The following is a 24,626-nucleotide window of genomic DNA, read 5'->3' on the forward strand; positions in this document are numbered from 1 at the left end:
CATGCATCAAAATGAACTTCCTCTTGGATCATTTCCAGATACAAATACTGTATTTAAAGACTGCAATATAGGAATGCATGAACCAGATATACTAAATATATGTGCAGGGATTTTTAAGTCAACTAATTATTAAATTGCTCATAATATTCCAAATAATACATATTAAAAAATGATGACTCCTTCGGTCTTATGTGCTGATTTTATCATTAACATTTTAAAGACTCATAAGCAACATCAACATGGGAAATTGAGTTTTAATAACAACACTGGTATTTGCAATAGGATTTTCATTGAAATCATTTATCACTGCTATTACAAGTGTATTCGTGGACTTTAAAAAATGAGCCAATCCTGATATATGCACTCAAAGTCCATTTTTAAAATGTACATAACTCAGAAAGTAGGTAAGATATATTCAGAGAATAGATTTAGTTATAGTCAGCATTTTAAAAGACAAGAAACTGTAGAGGGCCTATTATAATTAAACCATTATTCCTTAGAAATATTGCAAAAGATGAAATGAAAATCACGGAAATATTTTCAAATCTACTTAAGACCAAGACAAATTTGGGAAAAATTATTTATTTTTCAACATCAAAGGAGCACCCTTGATGGTAGAGGACACCCCTGTCCTTACGAGTTTAGAATTTTCCCGGATAAAACTGCGCTGATGGACGGGCTTGTAGTCACACAGCTTGTTAGTACTGTCAACTCTGGCTTTCACATTCTGCGGAGGCAGGGTAACCTGAGGTAACCCATTGATATCATATAACCAGTACATATCCTCTGTCTGGAAACAAAGATAGGGAAATATTAAATATGACATATCCAAGGATTGAGAGAAAAGTAGCAAACATTTGACGATAGTTAACATCTCTTCTCCATGTAGGGTACAGGAAAGGAACAAAAATGAAACTGCACCTATAGTGACAAACAATTAATGTGGACAAGAGATTAAGCAAAATGTTTGACTTTATGAATTAAGAGCCATTTACTATAAAATGTTTCACATTTAAAAGTCCTTCCTGTAGGTGAGCTAATTGTCCATCTGATATGAGGGGAAGCATCTATTTGGTTTGCATGAAACTGTTGCACAGCAAGTACTAATATGCAGGATGAATCTGTACATGAAAATTAGGTGTAGCCATAGAATTGACTGGTACAACATGTTGAGCTTCTGCTTTTTAGATTATGAAAGTCCATAATTAACATAACCATTCAAATACACTGAGAATGTTATAAATGACATTCATAATCTAAATCCTACTTAATGCAATTTTTACAGGGATTGATTTGAAAATCCTTCATTTCTTCTGCATATTTGCACAGGAAGGCAATATTGAGTTAGGCAGTCTAGCATTTTCTGCATGTTTACATTCATACTTAACTGCCATTGCTTTTGCAGAATTCCCTAAAGCCACCTGTGCTTATTTAGGCCTTTTTCCTCATTCTAAGATTTGTACCATGAATGCTTAAAAAACTCATTCAGGTTAAGTCCAGGCCAAGCGATTACTGTGGTGAACCAGGATTTGACATGGAGTGTGGTATCTATGAATGGATGTGAAGTGTAGGAATTTCTGGCTCTATTTTAATCTCATCTGGCTCTTCTATCTGGTATTTGTAGGAAGTCTGAATTCAGATTCAGTGAATCCAAGAACCACACTACAGCCAAGTTATGTAATATTTTTACTTTACATAAACAAAACAAAACGAAACAGAAGCTACACTTTAGTGATTGTGGATATGTCATTGTAAATTTTATGTTACAAGTGACCCGATTCATGTGTACAACTGATAGAGCTACACAAAAGACCTGCACATGCACTAGAACTTAGTGGACAAAAATGAATGTACTACATGAAGGCACAGTACCTGTAGCCCAGCAATGAGTGGGTGCACATGTGTGGGCTACAGGCTACCTGCCCCCATATCTGACACTTAGTGGGTATAAATGGTGAGCCATCTGTTGGGACTTGCACCTTTGGCAGGCACTTATCTCTAAGGACCCTTTGAAAATAATGACCAATAAAGACACTTTTTAAAGTCCTAATTGTTATTATATGCATTTCAATTAGGTGCCAAATAATTTTGCAATGAGTGATGTGCATGTATTTTCTATTTACAGAAAGTTGTTCACGTCCTTTATTCCTCCATTCTGCATGGTAAGAAAAATATTTATTTTGTAAAATTAAGATGAAACTTTTAGTTCCTATACCTATATTTAACTTTCTTCAAACTGTGAATTAAAAAAACAATTATCCTTATTAATTTTTCAAAAGCTTTTTGAAGATATAGCTCTCTATCCTCTACTTCCATCATTTCCCTTTGAATCTAGAACTATAAAAGCAGAAGTGAAAATAATATGAGATAAATTAACACTGCCTTATCTTTAATGACTCATAAAATCATTCTCTTGATTCTTAAGAGTGCAAAATTGACAATTATCCTCCTCAAGTATTTGTTTAAAGAAATAAAATAAGTTATCCTTTAGCAGATGAAATTTTCAGTTAGGTAGTGAAACTCTGAGTCCTCAAAAGGGATCAGCCAGAGCTGGAAAGAACGCAAATAGGTTTGCTTTAAATGCCACCTTCTAATGAATGGAAACAATTGGTGTATATCCATTAGCTGATGTGGTCAGAGCTCACCTACATGTCTCAGGCATATCCATTTTACTGCCTGCCCCAACTTCTAATTGTCAGTCTCTGCATCTCTTTGCCTGAGGTGTTTTCACCTCAGAAGGCTTTTAGGCTGGGCTGATACCATGGGAATTAACAAACCCTGGCAATTGTCCTTCGATCAATGACTGAATGGCGGCAGTTAATATATAAACACACCAACTCCTTTGCCCTCTCAGGTGGAATGATTCTGAGGTGTGTGTTCCAAGCCATTTCTTAAAGAAGCCGCATGGGATTTAAATTCCAGCTGTTTGCTGTGGTAGTTGCCTTGATAAAGCACTCTTTTTTTTTCCCGTCTCACATCTTGCCTTCCCTACATGTGTTTACTAAGATCACACAGCAAACAGGGTACTTGGACTTGAATCTTTGTGTGAGGGTCTGCTTCTGAGGAAGCACAACTAAGATATATATTTACAGTGCTATTTCCCATAGTTTCATGCCAATGATCGATTCCTTTAAAACAGCGCACGTACACGCATATTATCTACGCTCAATGGCTCTAATTGTAACAGTGGTATCTGTATGTAAATATTACCTTTATATAAGTATTAAAAGTTTTACCTTAGATAATTCTGATAGCTCTCATATTTTATAAACCATTTAAGATTTATCACGTCCACAATGAAAAGCTGAGATTAACTGCTCTCTTTGTCACTGCTTTATGTAACATTCTGAATGAGTTAACTTTAGTTCCTCAAAGCTAGTGCTGTCTGTCTCTAGCTGTCTGTCTCTAGCATCATATGTCGTTCTAGTTGTTGTGAATATGAATCAGCCTAGCACTTAAAATGAACAATTTTTTAAAACATGATAATATAGACAATAATTTTCATTTAGATAATGATTTAACCTTTTAAAGGATCTTCACATTTATTGTGTGAGGCAGCATGAAGTTGTCATTAAGAGAAGGGCTTTGGAGTCAGACAGAGATGGTTTGAACCATGATTTCAAGATCATTGGATCTGACGCATGCAATAACTTGGTTGAATTTTAAGGGCATTACACTTAGTATAAAAAAGACAATTTCAAAAGGTTATGATCCAAAATTATGATTCAAATTATGATTCAAAATGGTATGATTCCATTTACATAACATTCTGGAAATGACAAAATTACAGAGAAGGAGAACAAATTACTGGTTGTCAGGGGCAGGGACAGAGGTAGGGGTTTAGGTTGGCTACAAAGGGTTAGTAGGTGGGACTCCTCTGTGATAATGGGATGGTTCTGTATCTTGTGTTTGGTGGTAGTTACACGAATCTATACATGGGTTCAAATTGCCTAAAACTACACACACCAACACACACACAATAGCAAGTACAAAATGGTGAAAATGGAAAAAAGGTCTGTAGTCTAGTTAACAGTATTTTACCAATGTTTACTTCCTTATTTTGAAATTTTTCTAGTTATCAAAGATGTCACCATTCGGGTAAGTCCAGGGAAAGGTTCACAGGACTCTACATACGTTTTTGCAACTCCCTGTGAGTCTATAATTATTTTTTAATTAAAAATATGAGATTTATGAGTCACTGGGAAATTTGAACACTATATGGCTATTTGATACGTGTTAATATTAAGGAGCTACTGTTAAATTTTAGATGTGATAATGGTATCATGGCTATGATTTTTGCCTTTTAGAGATTAATAAGAAATATTCACAGATGATAGGATGTTGGGGACTTTCTTCAAAATAATAGTTAAGGTGGGGAAGGGGGTCAGCACATAAGTGAAAAAAGATTGGCCATAAGTTGATACGTATTCATACAGGATGATAAGTGCATGGAAATTAACTATTTTGCACATATTTGGAATTTTCCATTCTAAAAATGGAATTAACAAATTAGTAATTTCTTAAGCATATTTCAATCTCAATTTTCCCCATGTAAGCTGTATCAAATTGTACCTCTTTAGACTAATGGCAAATGTCATATTCTCAGTCGATCCCATACATCAATTTATTCACTCATGTAGGAGGTTCAGTTCTGGGGTCAGTGATTTAATCGTCAAATCAACACAGGAAAATTGGACACAGATTTTAATGGCAAAATCTCTTAAGCAGTGAATTTAAATGTCACTGTACAGTAGAGAAGATGGACATTGTTTTAATTTGCAAATATATTTTTAAAGGTTTCATTTAACCTTTAAATGAAATGAAGAGCAAAGTGTGCTCTTCCTTTCTTAATAGGCAAGTACAACATGATCAAATGTCAATGCAGGCAGAGAAGAATGTGCAGCCAGGCTCCAGGGGCTTTATATTTTATTACCTGAGATCTAAGGACTCTCAGAAAGATGATAAATAGAAATAATTTTCTGAAACAATACTGAAACCTTTCTCTCTTTTCTGTTCATTAAAAAAACATGCTTTTTCACCCATGGCACTGACTAATTGTGTCTGATTTAGAAGTCTAACATCACTTTGGCACTGGGAGATGCATGTCATAACATGACTGCATGTCCTGTGTGCCTCAGTTACTGAAAACAGACAGATGTGTTTCCAGAAATAATTTGAAAGTTGCCTTCAGGTTAAAAGTTCTTGGTACAAAAATATGCATGAAATTTTACAAAGAAATTTTGCCTACCAGGAAAATTTTCAAAAATTTATTTACCTTAACTGTTAATAAAATTATCATTAAACAGACTTTTACATTAATGGCCCAGATTTCATTTTTTTAGCTCAAAATATTTTTTATCTTTTATCTCATCCGAAATGTCAACATTTTGACAATACCCTGTGCCTTAATCCAAGGTTCCAAAATCTCTATCTCAACTTATCAAAATTTAACAAAGTCCTTGAACAAGTACATTATAGAGAATGATATATTAATATTCAAATTACTTCACTCTCTACATTTCCTTAATGTGGAAGGGATGTAATATATCCCCTTTTGGTTATATTCCATATGTAAAAGTTATTTTCTGAACATAGGAAAAGTAAAACAACACGTATCAGTTTAAATAAGTTGACTTTTATAAGGTAGTATTTTTATTCCTTATTTGTGACCATTGGGTGAAAACTTTTCTCCCTAGTTCATTTAATGCCTCTAGTCACATCAGTCATCCTTGACTATTGCCTATAAAGAACTCACCTCTACTACTAATGTTGCTTTGTATTTCCTGCTGTACATCTGGGGTCTAAATCCCACTTTGATGAGAGTTCCTTTCGTGTTATAAGGAAGTAGTTCTCCAATCTGAGGTTTAACAAAAAACTCTGGATCACTGCCAGGTAGGAAGTATGCAGTAAATGGTTCAGGATTTCTGGAACAAAAGTGTGAAAATCAACTTATTAAGTTAGGTCATTACCCCATTCTTTTTGTAAAACTTGATGAGCAGAGTTTGTAACCTGCTGCAATAGGCCTACAGTTAAACATTAGAGCTGCTATGCAGCTGTGAGCCTGATCCTTGCTATTTTTGGAATGCTTGCATAATGATAATAAAAAGGCATCTTTAAATTACTGAAAAGTGTCATTCTTCCCAAGGTGACAAAAGGAAATCCTAAATATTCTTTTGCAATCACCTCTTATATTTATAGTGTACAAAGAGAAAAATCTCATGCCTATAAAAATCGGAAGAATTCAATGTCTGAAATGAAAATTCAGTCATTTGTAAATGTTCTCATATTAAAATGACTGACCACAACAGTGATCAAAGTCTCTTGTTTATACTGCTATTCCATTTTGATATTTTCTCACTCCCCTTTGGCTTTCCACTAGCTAAATGAGATGAAAACACTTTGCAGGCTCATTACATTTCCTTGAACCTGAAGATAGGTTGCTACTGAAGTGACATTTAACATTCAAGTGACCATCTATGTGTCAATGTTGATTATATTTGAGATGAAGATTGAGACAGAAGTTGAAGAACTTCCTGGTAGAACAAAGAAGCTGGAGAGCGGCACACTACATGAGAGGTTTAAGTGACAACTTTAAAATCCAATCTGAGAGGGGAGATGTAGGTAGAAGGTAAAGCAAAGCCCCTGAGAATGGGTTTAACAGTGAAACATAGAGGAAACTGGGGAGATTCAGGATGAGATTCAGTGATCCACTCAGCAAAAGTTTATTGAGTATCATGGCAGAAAGTTTAAGAGTGTGGACTCTGGGTACTGATGGCCTGGATTGGAATCATAGCTCTATCTAGGTGCACGACTTCAGGCAATTTACACTTTTCTGTACCTGAGTTTCATCAGTCATATTAAATGAAGTTAATAGCCCCTGTAAAGCCATCAGATGACTGCCTGACATGTGGAACGTGCTCAATAGGGATTAACCCATATTCCTATAGTTATTATTATCATTGTGTTGCTGCTATAAAACATTCTATTGCCAGCCCTAGGTAGTGAAGCATAATCCAGTAAATGAGAGATGAATAAGACAGAGTGCTCCTTCTCAAGAAGCTCAATCAGTCTAGTGCAATGTTTTTAAATCATTGGTTTAAAGACAGCTGACCAATGAAACAAACCCTTCACATACATTTCTGAAATAAGAAAATAAATGTAAGGTACAAAAATATATATGACCTGCTATGGTTGAAGTTGGAATTGGGAACTCAACCACGATAACTGAACTATTATAGTGTTTACTCTGTGATTTCTAATTATCTAGTCAGTAAGAATTGAACTTGCAGATTGGGTAATCCAGTGATTCCTAGAAATTCGCTAGAATGCTTTCAGAAAACCGAGTGTAGGAGATTTCTTCTATCTGAACAGACTTCATTCTTTTATTTCCAAACTTTAAAAAAAATTCTACAGAAAAATATGCAAAATAGCCACGAAACTTAAAAAAATATATCAAATCTCAACCACAAAAATTTGGGAGTTGAAAAGTCCCATATATCTAGAGCATAATTATTACTGAGATGAGAATTACAGTCAATGTAATTCTTCATCCAGAAAGCCACTGGGTTGAGAGTTGGTATAGTAGTGTGTCTACAAGCACATCTCCATAACTGGTTTACAAAATAAGTCCTTTTCATGAAAGTTTAAAATATTAATGTGTTAATAACAAAGCTTTGTGTTATTTGTAGCAGAAGTTCAAAATTTGGTATACTTCTAAAGAGCAAGTGTTTTTAGAAAATTATGACCCACTCTTCTGTATTTCTAATTTTCTGGCACAGGAACCAAGTTTGGGATCTTTGGGGGTGAAATGTTTATGGTCAACAGTGAGTAATGCAACTTGTTTTTTAATACCTTCTAGTATTTTTTAAAACAAAATTCAAGGAAAATATTAAGGCTTCCCCTGGAACTGAGAAAAATATAGTTGATGAATGCCTCTATATATAGGTAATAAAAAATAATAGCCATCATTTATGAATCACCTGTCACATAAGATTTCAGTCACATCTCTTAAATGTACTTGGAGGAATTCATTAATCAGAACTGGGGAGTGTTTAGATGGGTTCCCAGGAGACAGCAGGGTGGACAGGAGCCTGGGTTCTACCAACTGTGTTTCCTGGGGAATGGGAAAGAGGGCTCCAATATGGAGGAAGAAGCTACAAGGGCTGTACCCTTGATGTTGGTGAGAGGGGCCAAAGGACCAGGAGATGTAATCCCAAGTCTGATGCAGTTACTATCTGCCCTTGACACACAACACACACACTTGCTGGTTGTGAAAGTAGTCATCACTGCTTGGGGAGAAGTCACTACTAAGAGAGGTGGCACACTGTCCCACCCTTGTCCTCCACTGTGATAATGCATGTATGCCAGCTTTTCCAGACTCCACTGTCCAAGGAAGCGGAAGCCTGAGCAGAGGGCACAATTGGCTATAAGGAAGGTGGAAATGAGAGCAGCCAAAGGGCTCTTTAGGAAGCCCATGGGGCCTGTGAAACACTTCAGAAATTCTTTCCCTTTTAGAGGCAGAGAGAGGAAATGGGGGAGCTGAGACTCAGATAGACGTATATCTGGCCTATAACTATAATCTTATGATTCAGGTTCTGCCAAATCCTTGCCACACAGATGACTACCAGTGCGTGAGTAATTATTACAGTTTTGCCACTATGATATGCAGACCCTATTGCTTAATAATACAATGATCTAGATTTCCCTTTTGAGGTTCCTTTATAAATGCACCTTTTAAACCTATTTCCCAGTTATACACCCTTGCTCCCTGGGACTGGCAGATGTGCCTTGTATAATCTCAAATATTCATGAAAATCATTGATGCTGCACAACCACAGTGATTATAATTTCCCAGAGGCATGAATTTGGATGATACAAACTTTGGGTGAGTTAACAAGTCATTGAGCCTGGCCTACCCTTGAACTAACCCACTGAAACGCTGTTCTATCTTAGTTATCTACTATGCAATGGTAAAAACAATGTTTAGTTTAGAAAACTAGCTCAAAAATTTAAGATGTCAGCTACTGCTGATGATGGGAGATGCCAATAAGCAAGACTCATGATTTTTAGAAGAAAAACAAAAACACTGGTTACATTAGAGAATGTAGGGTTGAAGCAACAGCTTCAGCATATGATTTGTGATGTGAATGGGCCTACTATAGGTAACATGAGTAAAAAGAAAAAAAAATGTTGCTGAAATGACTTTACTGGATGCCCTTTACTGGTATATGCTTATACAATGGAAAAAAATAAGTGCAAATCGAAGAGTCATTTTATTTAAGGTCAGAGAAATATGTAACTTTCAAGAAAAATAAATGCAAGAGACACTCAGCTGTTATTCCTTCATCCCCCCTTTTGTTATTTTAGAATTTTTTATTATGTTAGAATTAGCTAAGTTCATTGTTACCCTTAATAGATTTTAACAAGATAGAGTACATTAAGATGGAGTATTGCAGTGACAAAATTTATTTCAATAGCTTTATAAAAAATTTATCTTATATTTATTGAATCATTGAGGGTTTTAAGAGGTTAATTTTAATTTTTCTAATATGGTACCATATATTATATCATGGGAGATGTAATATGCTAGAGTTGTGTTCACAAACTTGGAAATCAAAGGACTTCAGATAGCTCCATCTAAAATGTCAAGGGCATATTCTATCTCAGCAAACCTTTTTGAGTGTCTATGTTTGTTACATACTCCTAGATGTAATGGGAGACACAGAGAAGTAAAGCAAATGCTTCCTTTATACAAATAACCATATTTGAAAACAAAATGAGCCATATAAACAAATACTTATACAAATAAAACCAATGAAAATAAAAAAGGTAGCAAGTATCAACAACTAAATCAATGCTATAGAAAATAAGGGAACTCATGGGAGAAAGGAATCTATGAGATGGACTGGTAAAAATATGGTGGAAACTTAAATACTTTAACAGGATGATTCTGGCTGTACTGAAAATAGACTGTAGAGAGAAAAGGTGGAAAGAGGGAGGAGACCAGTAAAGAAGCTTTGCAATAGTCCAGGCTAAAGCCACAGCCACCTCAGAAATGGCAGCAGTAATAATGATGAGAAGTGGTGGGATATTGCTTATATTTTGTAGGTGCCATTGACAAATTTGCTAAAGGATTAGATATGGAGGGCAACAGAAAGAGAGGAATCAAAGCTTTTTCCAAGCTTATTGTCCTGAGAAAATGCAAAAATAGAAATGCTATTTACTGAGATGGGAGAGCTTTAAAAATAACCAGTTTGGGGAGAAATTCAAAACTTGGTTTTTGGACATGTTATGTTAAAGGTGAATATTAGAATCCAAATAGTGATCATCTGATTGGTTATATGAGCCTGAAGGTTTGAGAAAAGGCCCTGACTGCACGTATAAATTTTGGAGTCTTTGGAATATAGGTGGTAAAGTCATTAGACTGGTAAAGTCACCTGGAGAGGGAGTGCAGATAGGCGTAATGGCTGAGATTAAGCCCGGGTGCAATACAGAGTTTAAAGGTCAGGGAAATGAGAGAGGGCCACGAGAAGGGAATCTGAGAAAGAGTGGCCAGTAGAAGAGGTGGAAATCCAAGCAAGTTTGGTGCTCAGACGGCCCCAGGAGGACAGTGTTTCAAGGAGGGAGTGGGGGAACTGTGCTAATGATGGTTACAGGTCACACGGGATGAGGGGCGAGAACTGACCTTTGGATTGAGAGAAGCATGGCGAGGGTTCAACAACCCAAGAGGCCGCCATACTGGGTACCTCATCTGAGTAGCTATTGAACTCATCATGAACTAAGCCAGGGTGGTGCAGGAGAGTGACAGAGAACTGGGGGCTGAGGGGACTTGTGTCAGTGTATCTAAGTGACCAAATTTAGAACAAGTAAGGGTGGGAAATTCTGATGGCCTGAGCTTCGATGCTTGGGTGGGGAGAGGAGAGAAGTGAGCCATGTGGTGTGGTAATAAAGAGTCAGGTGGCCCCTGACCAGCCACCAGGCCTAGTGGTCAGTGGGGTCCTAGGGATTGCAGGGGGTTTAGCACCCCTGCCTTGTGGCTTCAGATATCTGCAGCACCCAACCATTACGGCAACCAAAAACACCCCCAAGCATTTTCAAATAGCACCTAAGAGGTGTTATTGCCCCTGGTTCAGAACCACCAGACCTAGTTCCAAAACTCATTTCTTGCTCTATGTTGACACTGACACAACTATGTGATCTTTTCAAACTTGTAAAGTTCTATGCAACTCTACACTGTGATTACTGTTGCATGGCCCCACCAGTCCCATTTTAATGGAGGTTGGCTGGCATGGCTTCCAGGAGATTCTCCTTCTTCACCCAGTGGTTCTATTTTATTTGTTTATGTTTTAAACATGGACCCTTTGTGAGTAAAGGACTTACACAAATGAAGGAAACAGATGAAAATGCAGCTCTGTTTCAATCCTAAGGATTTGTGCACATGTTAGGGGGAAGGAGGTGGAGCCGCACAGTTGGAAAATAACAATATTAACCCAAAGGATGAGACTCTGATATGAGAAATCCAGCACCCAGTGCGTGATGACAGGTATTTACAGAAATGGTTTCTTCTTCTATGTGATGTTCCTCAAATTATATTGCCCAGTGGGATACCTATTCTGCCTACATTTGCCAAAGCTATTGCTGGAAATAATTCTCTAAAGGAACGGGGACATATAGCTGCTGTTGGGTTTTGAAAATGTAGCTGGGCAAGTGTGCTGTGTTCTTCAGCCCACCACAGCTCATAGCGGCCTGAATCTGATGGTCACTGGACACCAAGCTGGGGTGGGAGTGTCAACAGGGCTGGGGACAGAGGGAGGCAAGAGCAGGGGCCACCATGCACTGCCTGCCATGCACTGCCAAGTCTGGAAACTTACTTCAGGCTCCATAGTGCTTGGGTTAATGTGTATGTACATGTGTGTGTAAGTGTGTGTGTGTTCAGGTAACTTGGAGATAATGATATCTATTTTGTAGTATCACTGTATACATTAAATTAAATAATACTATAGAAATGAAATATTTAGTCAGCTTGCAACAAATATTTGCTATTATGATTATTGTGCTGTCCAAAGGAAGGGGAGACAAGGGAATAAGGGAACCTGCAGTAATCACGAATAATCTCTTCAGCAGGCTCTTACTGCCCTAAATTTGACACAGCTCTGACCTTAAGTGAAAACAAATTATTTTCAATATTTTTCATTGATAACAATATCATTAATAATAATAAATGAGCTGTTTTGATACTTTGAACTGTAGTATTTTCTTTTGGAATTAAAAAAATATATATATTTTCATAAAAAGAAACCAAGCCCCTCTCTCGCATGCTACATGTTCAATCATATCCCCCAGCCTCCCATTGTCCCTTCTTTTGGATCTCCTTTCTATACACACAGACATATATTCTCTCTCTAATACATATATAATATACAGTCACACACCATACAGATGTATGTTTATCCAGAAGCAGGTAATACTTACATCTATCAGTGGCACAACTATTTCAACAGGGAAAGGTAAAACTGCAAATATTTACTATCAAGCCACAAATATTTGGCTCTTTTATCCTCCAGCCTCTGGCTCCTGCTTTCAGTTTTTTTTTTTCCTCTCTCTCTAATTTTTAGTTTAGTTATATAAATATATATCTCCTAAAATTTCTCCTTTTTACCACATTCAGATATATAACTCAGTGGTTTTAATTACATTCACAATGTTGTGCTACCATCACCATCATCTATTGTCAAAACTTTCCACCACTCCAAACAGAATTTCTGTACCAATTAAGCATTAACTCCCCATTCCCAACCCTCTCCCAGATCCTGGTAACCTGTTTTCTAGTTTCTGACTGTATATATTTGCTTATTCCAATTGTTTCATATCAGTGAGATCATATAATATTTTTTTTCTTTTGTGTCTAGCTTATTTCACTCAATGTGATGTCCTCAAGGTTCATCCATATTGTTGCATGTAGCAGAACCTCATTCCTTTTCATTGGTGTATAGCATTCTATCATCATATATATACTGCATTTTGCTTATCCATTCCTTCTTTGACGGACACTTGGGTTGCTTCCATCTTTTGGTAATTGTGAATTAATGTCTTTTTGAACATCAGTGTGCAAAAATCTGTTTGAGCCCTTGCTGTCAATTCTTTGGAGTATATAGTTAGAAGTGGGATTGCCAGGTTACTAGCTGAGGACCTGCCAAACTATTTTCCACAGTTTTTGCACCATTTTACGTTCCCTCCAACAATGAACAAGTGTTCCTATTTCTCCTTATCTTCTCAAACACTTGCTATTTCTCTTTTTTTTAAATAGTAGGCATTCTAGTGGTGTGCAGTGGTATCTCATTGTGGTTTTGATTTGCACTTCCCTAATGGCTAATGATGTTGAGCATCTTTCTACGTGCTTTTGGCCATTTGTATATTTTCTTTGGAGAAATGTCTATCAATCTTTTTGCCCATTTTTTCTTTTGATTGGGTTGTATATCTTGTTGAGTTGTAGGATTTCTTTATAAATTGTGGATATTTAATGCTTATCAGATACATGGTTTCCAAATACTTTTTCCCATTCTGTAGGTTGTTGCTTTACTTTCATGATGAAGTCCTTTGGAACACAAATGATTTTAATTTTGATGATGTCCCATTTATCTGTTTTTTCTTTTGTTGCTCATCTTGTTGTCATAAACGCTAAGAAACCATTGCCTAATGCAAGATCCTGAAGATGCTTTCGTACATTTTCTTCTAGGAGTTTTATAGTCTTAGTTCTCATATTTAGGCCTTTGATCTATTTTGAGTTAATTTTTGTATATTGTGTGAGATGGGGTCCCCCTACATTCTTTTGCATAGGGATATCCAGTTTCCCCAGAAACATTTGTTGAAGAGACTATCTAGTATATTTTTTATTCTAAATCTTCAGAACACTTCACAGTCCTAAATTGTCATGCCTAAAATTATCTCTTGAAAATTTTTGGTACTATTTCATAAAAATCATCAAATGACAGTGAAATGTTTTCCTTGCAACAGTCTTTCTCTGCCCCTTCTCTTTCCTCCTTTCCTGGAGAAATGGATGTTTTAGAGATCATTTAATTTAGGACACACAGTAGCTACAGCCACACAGCTTGCCATGTATTTTTCTCCTCTTTACCCTGCCCCTCAATCCTCAGCAAACACTGAGTATGTCACCAGGCCACGGAGGTCTTTCCTCATCAGAACTTGTTTTACTCTTAATATCAGAGGAAAAGGGTGATGTTGAAAGGATTCATGGGGAAGCTCTTAAAATTCTGAATATGATTAAGACAACCTGTCTTCCTATCTAATCCTGTTTCTTTCTCATATATTCTCCACTAGTTCTCTATACCTGCAGATTTTTAATACTAACCTAGCTATAGCTTCCCCAGAGCCTGAAAGTGAGCAGGATATATCTATTAGCTCATTTACATTGAGTCATCTAAAATAAATTTAATGACTGACTGGACATGGGGCAGCAGATAGTTTCCAAGTGCTCCAGAACACTGACCCATGAGGAGAAAGTAAATTCACCCCCTTTTGCACCTTGGTTATGTTACCCATGGTGATCTGAGCCTTGATACTGAAAGACTGCCAGCTGGTGACAATACCTAAGAGGAATTTGGAAATATTTTATTGACTTAGAAGAGGCTTAAAATACTCAAGGAAGCAGACCCCAGTGTAGCGTGTCTGCACATTCTTCACATTCTTTAACAGTTTTCCCATCAAAGGGTGGGGTCTATTCTCCTTTTCTTAAAGCCAGACCAATATAGTGACTCGCTTATAAGCAAAAAATGTAGCAGAAGTGATGTTGCATGACTTCTTTGTCTAGGAAAGACAATGTCATGCAGTTTCCACCTGGTTCCCTTGGGATACACACTCGTGGGAAACCAGGCACTGTGTGAAAAATCCAACTAACTGACATAACCATAATAGAAAGACCAATAGAATGTCATCACCACTGATAACCCCAGCTTAGCTACTAGCCAATGCCCAGCATAAACTGCCAGTCGAATTGGCCATTTTTATCTTTCTGCTCAGCCAAATCTTCAGATGACTGTGGCCACAGCCAACATGATTGTGACCTCAGGAGAGATCCCTAATCACTAAAATGCACCGAATACGTACCCCAAACCTGCACATCAAATGCAGTTCATGAGGATAATTCTGTTTGCTGTTGAATGTTTTAAAAAAAATCCCATGAGTATCAATACAACAAGGGGTAAATTATTATATCCTCAGAGTTCTAACTGAATAAAATCAGTCTATACTTTATAAAATATTCTATTGGCATTTCTGGATTACTTGGTAAGTCCAAGCAATTCACTCAATATAAGAAGGCCATCAGACTTAGGATATAAGAAACAAGTTTTATTTCATATTTTGCATGAATTTGACACATAAAACTGCATATCTGAGAATTTCTGATATTCATTCATCTCCTAGGAAAATGTTTATCAAAGACTAATGAAGTAGATCTATTTCATATTTCTGTTGAGACTGTTCAAACTTAATGCTTGCAGAGATACACTAGAAGAAAAGATTAAAGCTGCTTCTAATTCAAAACAAAACACCTACCAGAATGTTAAGTACATTAATTAAAAATGAACTCATAATGATTGTGATTCTGATGAAACAGAATGATTATTTCCTTTTTGCTTCCTTCATACAAATACATTGTCATATTTACCAATTACCCCTCTTCTGAAAAAATTGCTAGAGCATTAAGAACATTACTTTATTGCATCAGAGGCTGAATTATATATTGTATATTTTCTAGTACCACCCATAAAAAATTACCACAAAGATATTTAAAAAATCAAGACACTCATTAAAAATACAAAATTAAGCCAAATGACAAACTGAAGAAATTGACATTATAATTGCCCTCCTGTTCTCCAAAAGCCTAGTCAATATAGAAAGAGATGTTCCACATTAACTTGGCATTGGATTGAGAAGAAAGGAAGGAATGTAGGATAATCAAGAAAGTGAGAACTGAGCTCCTTATTTTTGTTACTCTGAGAAAGCTGAGTGAAACACAGATTCAATCTTGTCAGCTTTATTACAGGAAATAGCAGGTTCAGCATATCTGTAAAATATTAACATTACTATCATCACAGTCAGAGTCTACCCAAATTAGGATGACATTTCCCAAGGCATTGGAAAAAATAAAACATATTACAGCATATTATGGCATCTGAATTAAATTTGATATTCAGTAAGATGCAACATGACCTGTTCATTCTTAACCTATTCCTGACTAAACATGGGCTTATGGTTTATGACTCCAATTAAATAAGTGCAGGCACAGTTTCCAATCAGATTTAGAGACAAACAAGGCTAATTATATTGTGTATTTTTCAACTTAGAAATAATCATGATGACATTCTTTAGGCTATTTTAAACCTAACAAAACTGGGAAAGTTACGCAGGACGATCAGTAAAGAATATTTAATCCACTCGTGTAGTAGAAGAGATCTCATTCATACACACAGCTATGTTTCTTTGGAGCTAATTAACCTATTAGTAAAAACCCTGTTGATTACAGTGAATAATTTACTTTGAAAAATTCCAAATATATAGATGTAATGGTTTTATGCAGTAAATAAGGACATGTATGGCAACATCATAAAACAATATAGGAATGCTCTTTAAAAATGTTTTATAAAAAATATTACAAAATCTCTGAATATGCCAGTATTCCCAGAAACTTTTGGTCCCTACGTGTATTTCAAGGGAAATTTATATTCAATAATAACTGAGGGCATCTCTGATTTGTTTGTTTCTTATTATAATATAAACAAGAGTATTTGGGGATTTTCATTCTTTCAGAGCATTTACTTATTAAGCATCCCTTACATGCCTGCCACTGTGGTAGGTGCTGGGGATGCAATGGTTTTGGAAATTATATTTGACAGTTAAAGCAAAAATTATAACATCATTAGACATGGTGCTCAATATTATGTAGTGAAAATACTTCAGACATTTACATTTTAAAAGTGGAGAGGGCAAAGGGACCCACATGTGAGTGAAGTTTCCACACATCCCTTAAGTAGAAAAGTGTCTATAAAAGTAGACTATGATATGTTGCATATGCATGTTGTAATACTAACAGCAACCATTAATATATATTAATATAAAATATAGCTATCATTAATTTGTATGCTCCAAACATCAGAGCTTCAAAATACATGTAGACCAAAAAAAGATAGAAATGAAAGAAGAAATAGATAATTCACAATTATATATGCGGATTTCAACACCTCTCTCTCATCAATGGATAGAACTACTTCACAGAAAACCAAAATAACTGAACAACTAACAGGCTCTAATAGACATTTGTGGAACATTCCACCCAACAACAGAATAGCCATCTTTTTCAATAAATTTAAAAGGATTGAAGTAATACAGAGTATGCTCTCTGACCATAATTGAATCACACAGGAAATCAGTAACAGAGAGATAACAGAAATTCTCATATGGCTAGAAATTAAAAACCACATTTCTAAATAATCCAAATGATAAAGGGGAGGTCTCAAAGGAAATTGCAAATACATTTAGAACTGAATGAACTGAAAAATAGAGCATATCAAAAATTTTGGAATGTAGTTAATTTTCCTACAGGGAAGTTTCAGTGATAAATACCTACATTTGAAAAGATGAAAGATGAAAGGTATCAAATAAATAACTCCAACTTCAAGAAACCAAAAAAGTAGAATGAAATAAATCCAAAGTAAAAAGAGGAAAATGAGTAATAAAGATAAAAACAGAAATCAATTAAAAGAAGAAATCGATGAAAAAAAAAGCTAGTTCTTTTAAAAAGGGCAATAAAATTGACAAACCTCTTGCAAGATTGGCAAAGATAAAAGAGAGAAGCAAGAAATTACCAATTTCACAAATAAAAGAGGGAATATCACACAGACCCTGATGACGTCAACAGAAAAATAAGGGAATATTACAAAAAAATACAACATACATAAATTTGACAACTTAGAAGAAATGTAATAATTACTCATTTTAACAGTACAAGCTGTTAAAACTCACACAATATTAAATTAAATAACCTGAATTGGTATATAACTATTAAAGTAACTAAACAGTATTTTCTGAAAAATAGAAGAGGAAGGAGCATGTCCTAACTCATTTTAAGTTGACAGTCTTACTGGATATCAAAACCATACAAAGATAGTGCAAAAAAGATAGATCAATATCCCACATGAACTTAGATGCAAAAATCCTCAATAAAGTATTAGCAAATCCAATCCAGCAATGTATAAAAAGAAGTATACACCAAGAGGTTTTTTTTCCTAGAAATACAAATCTGGTTCAGTGTTTGACATTGAATCAATGTAATCTGCCTATCAACAAGCAATAGAAGAAAACTGGCCTGATAATACCAATTGGTGCCAAAGAAGCAGTTAACATAAGTCAACACTCAATCATAATAAAGACTCTCAGAAAATTAGGAATAGAGGAGAACTTCCTCAACTTGATGAGAATTATCTATAAAAATCTTACATCATTTTGCATAGTTGAGCAGTTGATATGAAATAAATTCCTAATAATAATAATAACAAAAATAAGAACAACAAAACAACATCTAGCATTTATTGAACATAAATGTTCTTGGCATAAGTTCTTGGCATTACGCTAAGTGCTTTATATACATTGCATTGTTTGTCCTAAAAGCAATTTTATGAAGTGTACCTTGTTAAAATTTTACAAATGAAGAAATGGAGACTCAGAGTAGTGAAAATACATAGCTGAAGGTCACACTGGCATTTAGTGGCCAAGCAACAATTTATTCCTAATTCTGCCTTACTGTAAAACCAACAGGTTTTCACCAGAATATCTTTTTGATAGAAATTTAGACCAGGAAGGGAAATTGCAGGTCATATAGTCCAACCTCCAACCAATGTGATGGTGTGTTTTACCTGATGGGTTGCTCCTCTGGCTTCTGATTAAATAATCTCTAACAAGGTGAAACATCCTGATCCCCAAATCCATTACTAAATTCAGTTAGCTTTATCTCTGTGAAGCATCTCTAATCTCCTCACTGTTTCTCTCCACTTATACAAAAAAAAAATCCATCTAACTTTTTATTGCTTGAACAACATTGATATTCAACTAACTGGTCCACCTCTATTTATTCTGGACATTTTCTCATTTGTTCCCTACACATTTTCAGCTAATGTTTTTTTTTCTTTTCTAAATATATATTACTTCTCTGCTTTTAGTACTTCAATCACTTTCCACTAATCTCTGCATAAAGAACAAATTTCCTGCCATAGCCTATAAAAATGTAACTGTAAGTGCTGGTTTGCCCAGATCTGTTCTAGTTATCTTGTTGCCAGGCCTAATTCTTAATCGTGTCATCTTTCATTCTCAAGAAAGTCCTCATTTGGACACTGAATTTTGTGGTCCCTCTACCTATAAAGCCTTGCATCATCTGGTGCCAACAGACCTCTCTAGAATCTTCTTATCCTCCACATTTCTTTAGACTCATTGTCTCAGCCACCCTGATCTTCCCTGGTCCTTTGTCCACATCCTGCTCTATCCCACCAAAGAACTATTGCCCTTGTGGTTTCTTCTGCCTCTGAAATGCTCTTCCCCTTCTCCTTGACTTGTTACTTCCTGTGCAGCCTTCAAATCTCTTTTCCTCAAGGGAGTTTTCTTGATATCCATGACTGAGCCAAATCTTTTCATTATATGCATTCACAGCACTGTTTACTTCTCATCATAGTTATCACAGTTAAAATTTCATATTTATTTACATGATTGTGTGATTAACACATTGGTTGAATGAATGAATGACAAAAATAAAAGAATGAATGGCTAAAAGCAATCTGTCCCATTATCGGATGGAGTGGTGAAATTATTTCTTAGACATGGACATCATTTCTCTTCTGATCCCACAGAATATGCTCACTTGTTGTCCTTTGATTCTCTAGAATCTTGGGGAGGTGATGTTTGATCACCCCGTTCTGTTTTTGAGATATTTCTAAATTCCCTTGAGATTTTTAGTGACCCTTTAAAATGCAAATTTCAGAATGGATGATTTATCCATATTTATTTGACTATCAGCTCCTTAGCTTTATGCTTCAAAATGTCCAGAGTTCTCTTCTCTATTATTATCATTTTATCCAAAGACTCATGAATGCTACCTGTGCCAGTTTCGATGTATTATATTCCCCCAAACTCCATGTTCTTTGATGCAATCTTGTGGGGGCAGACATTAGTGTTGATTAGGTTGGAATCTATTGATTGTTTCCATGGGGACATGACTCAATCAACTGTGGGCAAGACCTCTGATTGGATAATTTCCATGGAGGTGTTACCCTACCAATTTAGGATAGGTCTGAATTAAATCACCAGAGCCATATAAAAGAGCTGACAAACAGAAGGAACTCAGAGTCTGCTAAGAGTGACATTTAGAGATGCTGCAGCTGAGAGACATTTTGAAGACAGCCATTGAAAGCTAATTATTTTGGAGAACACCATTTTGAAACACAACGTGGAATCAGCAGACACCAGCCACATGCCTTCTCAGCTAAAAGAGGTTTTCCAGACGCCAATGGCCTTTCTCCAATGAAGGTACCGTTGTTGATGCCTTACCTTGGACACTTTATGGGCTTAAGACTGTAATTTTATAAACAAATGAACCTCCTTTATAATAGCAAATCCATTTCTGGTACTTTGCGTAACGGCAGCATTAGCAAACCGGAACACTACTGAATTAAGAAGTTGTGTCTTTTGACTTAGAACTAGTGGCAGAGGGTAATGACCCTTCTGAGAGTGAACTCAACAGTAAGACAGTTTATTTAAACATGCTTATCCAAGGAGATCAAAAGCAGATACATGGATAGCAATTTTCTGCTTTGTCTTGATTCTTTACCATTTTTTTTAAATCATTAGATCATTGGAGTTATCTCCCATGGCCCTTGTTCTTTCATATGACCTATAATCTTCCTTCCATTGTCTCCAAAGTTCAACATGATGGTTCAACTTTCATGTCTCTAGATTTTCAGAAGTATATATGCCTCGATATATCTTTTTGTTACAGGCCCCAACATTGTCTATTTTCATTAAACCTCAGCAATATCTGTACAATCAATTTCTGTCTCCTCATGGTAAAGATTATACTTTTCTTGTTGTCCATATGCTCTACATGGTTATATTCAGCAGCTGAAGACATGGATACTGTTTCTAATAGCTTTTCTTCTTAATCTATTTTATTCCATAACAAACATTTATAGGAAACCTGTTCATGAGCCAGTAATTAACCCAGTTGTCATGAATTTTCTGTCACAGACACCAGCCCGTTATTCTTTCCTGTGTTATAAGGGCTTCATGCTGTGAAGAAATACATCTTTATTCCTTAAGATTATGATACTTTCATAGATAATTTCAGAGAAGAATTACAAAAATATAATTGCTTCTTCCTGATCTGAACAAATTTAGTCCTGATCACAAAAATAATTTGTTAATAATGCCATTCATTTATTAAATCTTCTTTAAATATTATCCATTATTTTAAAGTAAAATCTTGTGGTCTGAGTTTCTGTTTGCCAGGTATAATGCTACTCAAAGTATTTTAAAACTATTAACATAATTGCTACTTTAACCTAAAGCAATGTTTATTTTATCTTCTTTAATGAAGAGAAACAATATTACATTTGGATACTTGTGAAACAGGTAAAGTATAGTTTTTGACACACAGGATGAGAATCTTTCATCATGGTCTCCCTTGTCTTTTTTTTTTTTTTCTTTACTAATCCCAATGATTACATCTTATGAGAGAATATTAGGGTTCTGCATGCCTATAAAACTCCCACCAGAGAATTAAATCTCTGCCAGATAAATTTTGTCATTTTTTCTTGTTCTCCAATAAGCCAACTTTTGGAAACTTGATTACCTATGCATTTTGCTATCAAGATTTTCAATATCTAGAGATATCATATTTATTGACAGCCCTCTCACTGTTTCATGTACATATCTTTAATTAGCAATCAAGGGAAATAAAGAAAAATATAAAAATCAATAAACACTAGTATGGCACGGATAATTAAAATATTAACAGAAAAATATATAACCCATATATGTATACATAATACATATATAGAAATGATATACACATATATAATCATTATTTTTCTTCCCTTTAAGATTTCTGAATAAATGACTAAGTTGATACTCAAGATATTTTTCTTCAATCTAATTCCCTGTATTTACTCACTTATTAACTAATCAACATTTATGAATACTTAATGTATGAATGTATGAAATGATTTACCAAATGCCAGTTTCTGTGCTCCAGAAGTTCATGTTCTTTAAGAATGGGAGATAAATGAGAAATAGAATATTTACTCTGTACAACAGATTTATGGGCAAAAGAGGGTAATTCACTGGATAATTCCATCAAATATTTATAGAAAAATTATACCTATCCTTCACAAATTTCTTCTGAAAACAGAAGAGAATAGAAAACTTCTCACCTCATTCTATGAGGCTAGTAATACCCTAATGTCTGAGCCAGACAAAGACATCACAGAAAAAAGAAAACTATAGACAAATATTTCAGATGAACATAGGCATAAAATCCTTAAAATATTTGCAAACAAAATTCAGCAACATATACAAAAGATTATACAACAAGATCCAGTCATGTTTATCCCAGGAATACAAGATTAGCTCAACATTTGAAAATCAATTAATGTAATATAAAAAATTAATAAAAGGAAATGACAAAAAACATGAACATCTCAATAGATGCAGAAAAAAACAGTTGACAAAAATCCAACAACTGTTTATGATAAAAATTCAAAAAAAATTAGGAATAAAATGGAGTTTCCTCAACCTGATTAAGGGTGTTTATGAAAAGTTTACTGCCAATATCTCTTTAATGATGAATGACTTAATTATTTTTCCTAAAGGTTGGGAAAAAGGCAAGGATGTCTACTGTTATCACTCCTTTTCAACGTTGTATAGGAGGCTCTAGCCAAATGCATTGAGGCAAAAATAGATAAATGAATGAATGAATAAATTAATGAATAGGTAAATAAAGGTACCCAAATTGGAAAGGAGGTGGTAAAACTATCTTTATTTTCAGCTAACAGTCGTATATGTGGAAATCCATGCCCCCTAAAAACTACTAGAACTAAGAAATGAATTTAGTAATATACCACAATTAATGATCTCTATATAACAATAATTGTATTTCTATATGTGAGTAAATAACAACCCAAAACACAAAAAAAACTGTTTCAAAAATGAAATACTTTAACAAAAGAAAGGCAAAGTATGTATCCCGCAGAAAACAAATAATTGCCAAAAGAAAGTAAAGATCTAAGTAAATGGAGAGACATTCCATATTCTTAGGTTGGAAGACTCTATTTTTAAGATGTTATTCTACCAAGTTGAATCTATAGATTGAATGCAATCATATTCAGAATCCCAGCAGCATTTTTGTAGAAATTGACAAGGTGCTCCTCAAACTTACATGGAAATTCAAAGACACCAGAATAGGCAAAATAATTTTGAAAAAGAAGTGGGAAGTTTTAAGACAAAACTTAATTTAAAGCTATAAGGATTGAGAATGGGAGGTTGGTGTAAAGATAAACATATCGATCTATGGAACAAAATTGAGAGTACAGAAATAAACCCTTACTGTTTTGGTCAAATGGTTTTTGACAGAAGTGCCAAGACAATTCAATGGTGAAAGAATAATCTTTTCAACAAATGATGTTGGGAAAATTGGAAATCCGTATGCCAAAAATATAAAGTTAGACTCTACCTCACACTAATGAACAAAAATGAACTTAAAATGGAGCACTAACATAAGATATAAGAACTGAAAATATAAAGCTTCTCAAACAAAACAGGAGAAAATACTTATGATATTGGGTTATGCACAGTGTTCTCTAGATACTAAAGCACAATTCTTTGAAGAAAAAATTGATAAACTGGACTTAATCAAAATTAAGGTATTTTGTGCTTCAAAAGAGAGCTAAGGAAATGAAATGCAAATCAATGGCTGGGGGAAGATATTTGCAATCACCTATCTGATAAATGACTTGGATCCAGAATATATAAAACATGCTTACAATTCAGTAATGAGAATACAAACATCCAAATTTAAAAATAGTTGAAATGCTCAAATACACATTTCATCAAAGAATACATAGAAATGGCTAACAAGCACATGAAAAGGTGTTCAATATCATTGGTCATTAGGGAAATGCAAATTGAAACCACAATGACATTCCCACTAGTATGGCTTTAATAAAAAAGACTGACAATTCTGTGCATTAGCAATAATGTGCAAAACTGAAGTCCTCATATACTGCTGTGGGAATGTAAGATAGTACATCCACTTTGGAAAACACTTTGGAAATTTCTTAAAAAGTTAAACATAAACTTACTATATGATGCAACAATTCTACCTTAGGAATCTACTCAAGAAAACAGAAAACATTTGTCCATACAAAGACTTTCAACATAATTGCCAAAAAGGGGGAAACTTTCCAAATGTCCATAATCTGGTGAACAGATAAACAAAATGTGACATATGCAGATAATGGAACAGCATTCAGCAACAAAATGTAACAAACTACTGCTACATGTGACAATAA

General features: G+C 35.0%; 1 protein-coding gene across 1 annotated transcript in view; it reads right to left on the reverse strand.

Annotated features, from left to right (window-relative positions):
• Positions 1-444: 444 nt before the first annotated feature.
• Positions 445-24,626, reverse strand: part of CFAP47 (cilia and flagella associated protein 47) — a 455,597-nt gene continuing 431,415 nt past the window's right edge. The window contains exons 62-63 of the mRNA XM_037824716.1: positions 5,756-5,924; positions 445-790 (exon numbers count right to left, since the gene is read on the reverse strand). Of these exons, the coding sequence (XP_037680644.1) occupies positions 578-790; positions 5,756-5,924 (382 nt within the window). The 3' untranslated portion in view covers positions 445-577. The remainder of the gene's footprint in view (positions 791-5,755; positions 5,925-24,626) is intronic.

This window comes from Choloepus didactylus, assembly GCF_015220235.1.
Source record: "Choloepus didactylus isolate mChoDid1 chromosome Y unlocalized genomic scaffold, mChoDid1.pri SUPER_Y_unloc1, whole genome shotgun sequence".
Classification (NCBI taxonomy): domain Eukaryota; kingdom Metazoa; phylum Chordata; class Mammalia; order Pilosa; family Megalonychidae; genus Choloepus; species Choloepus didactylus.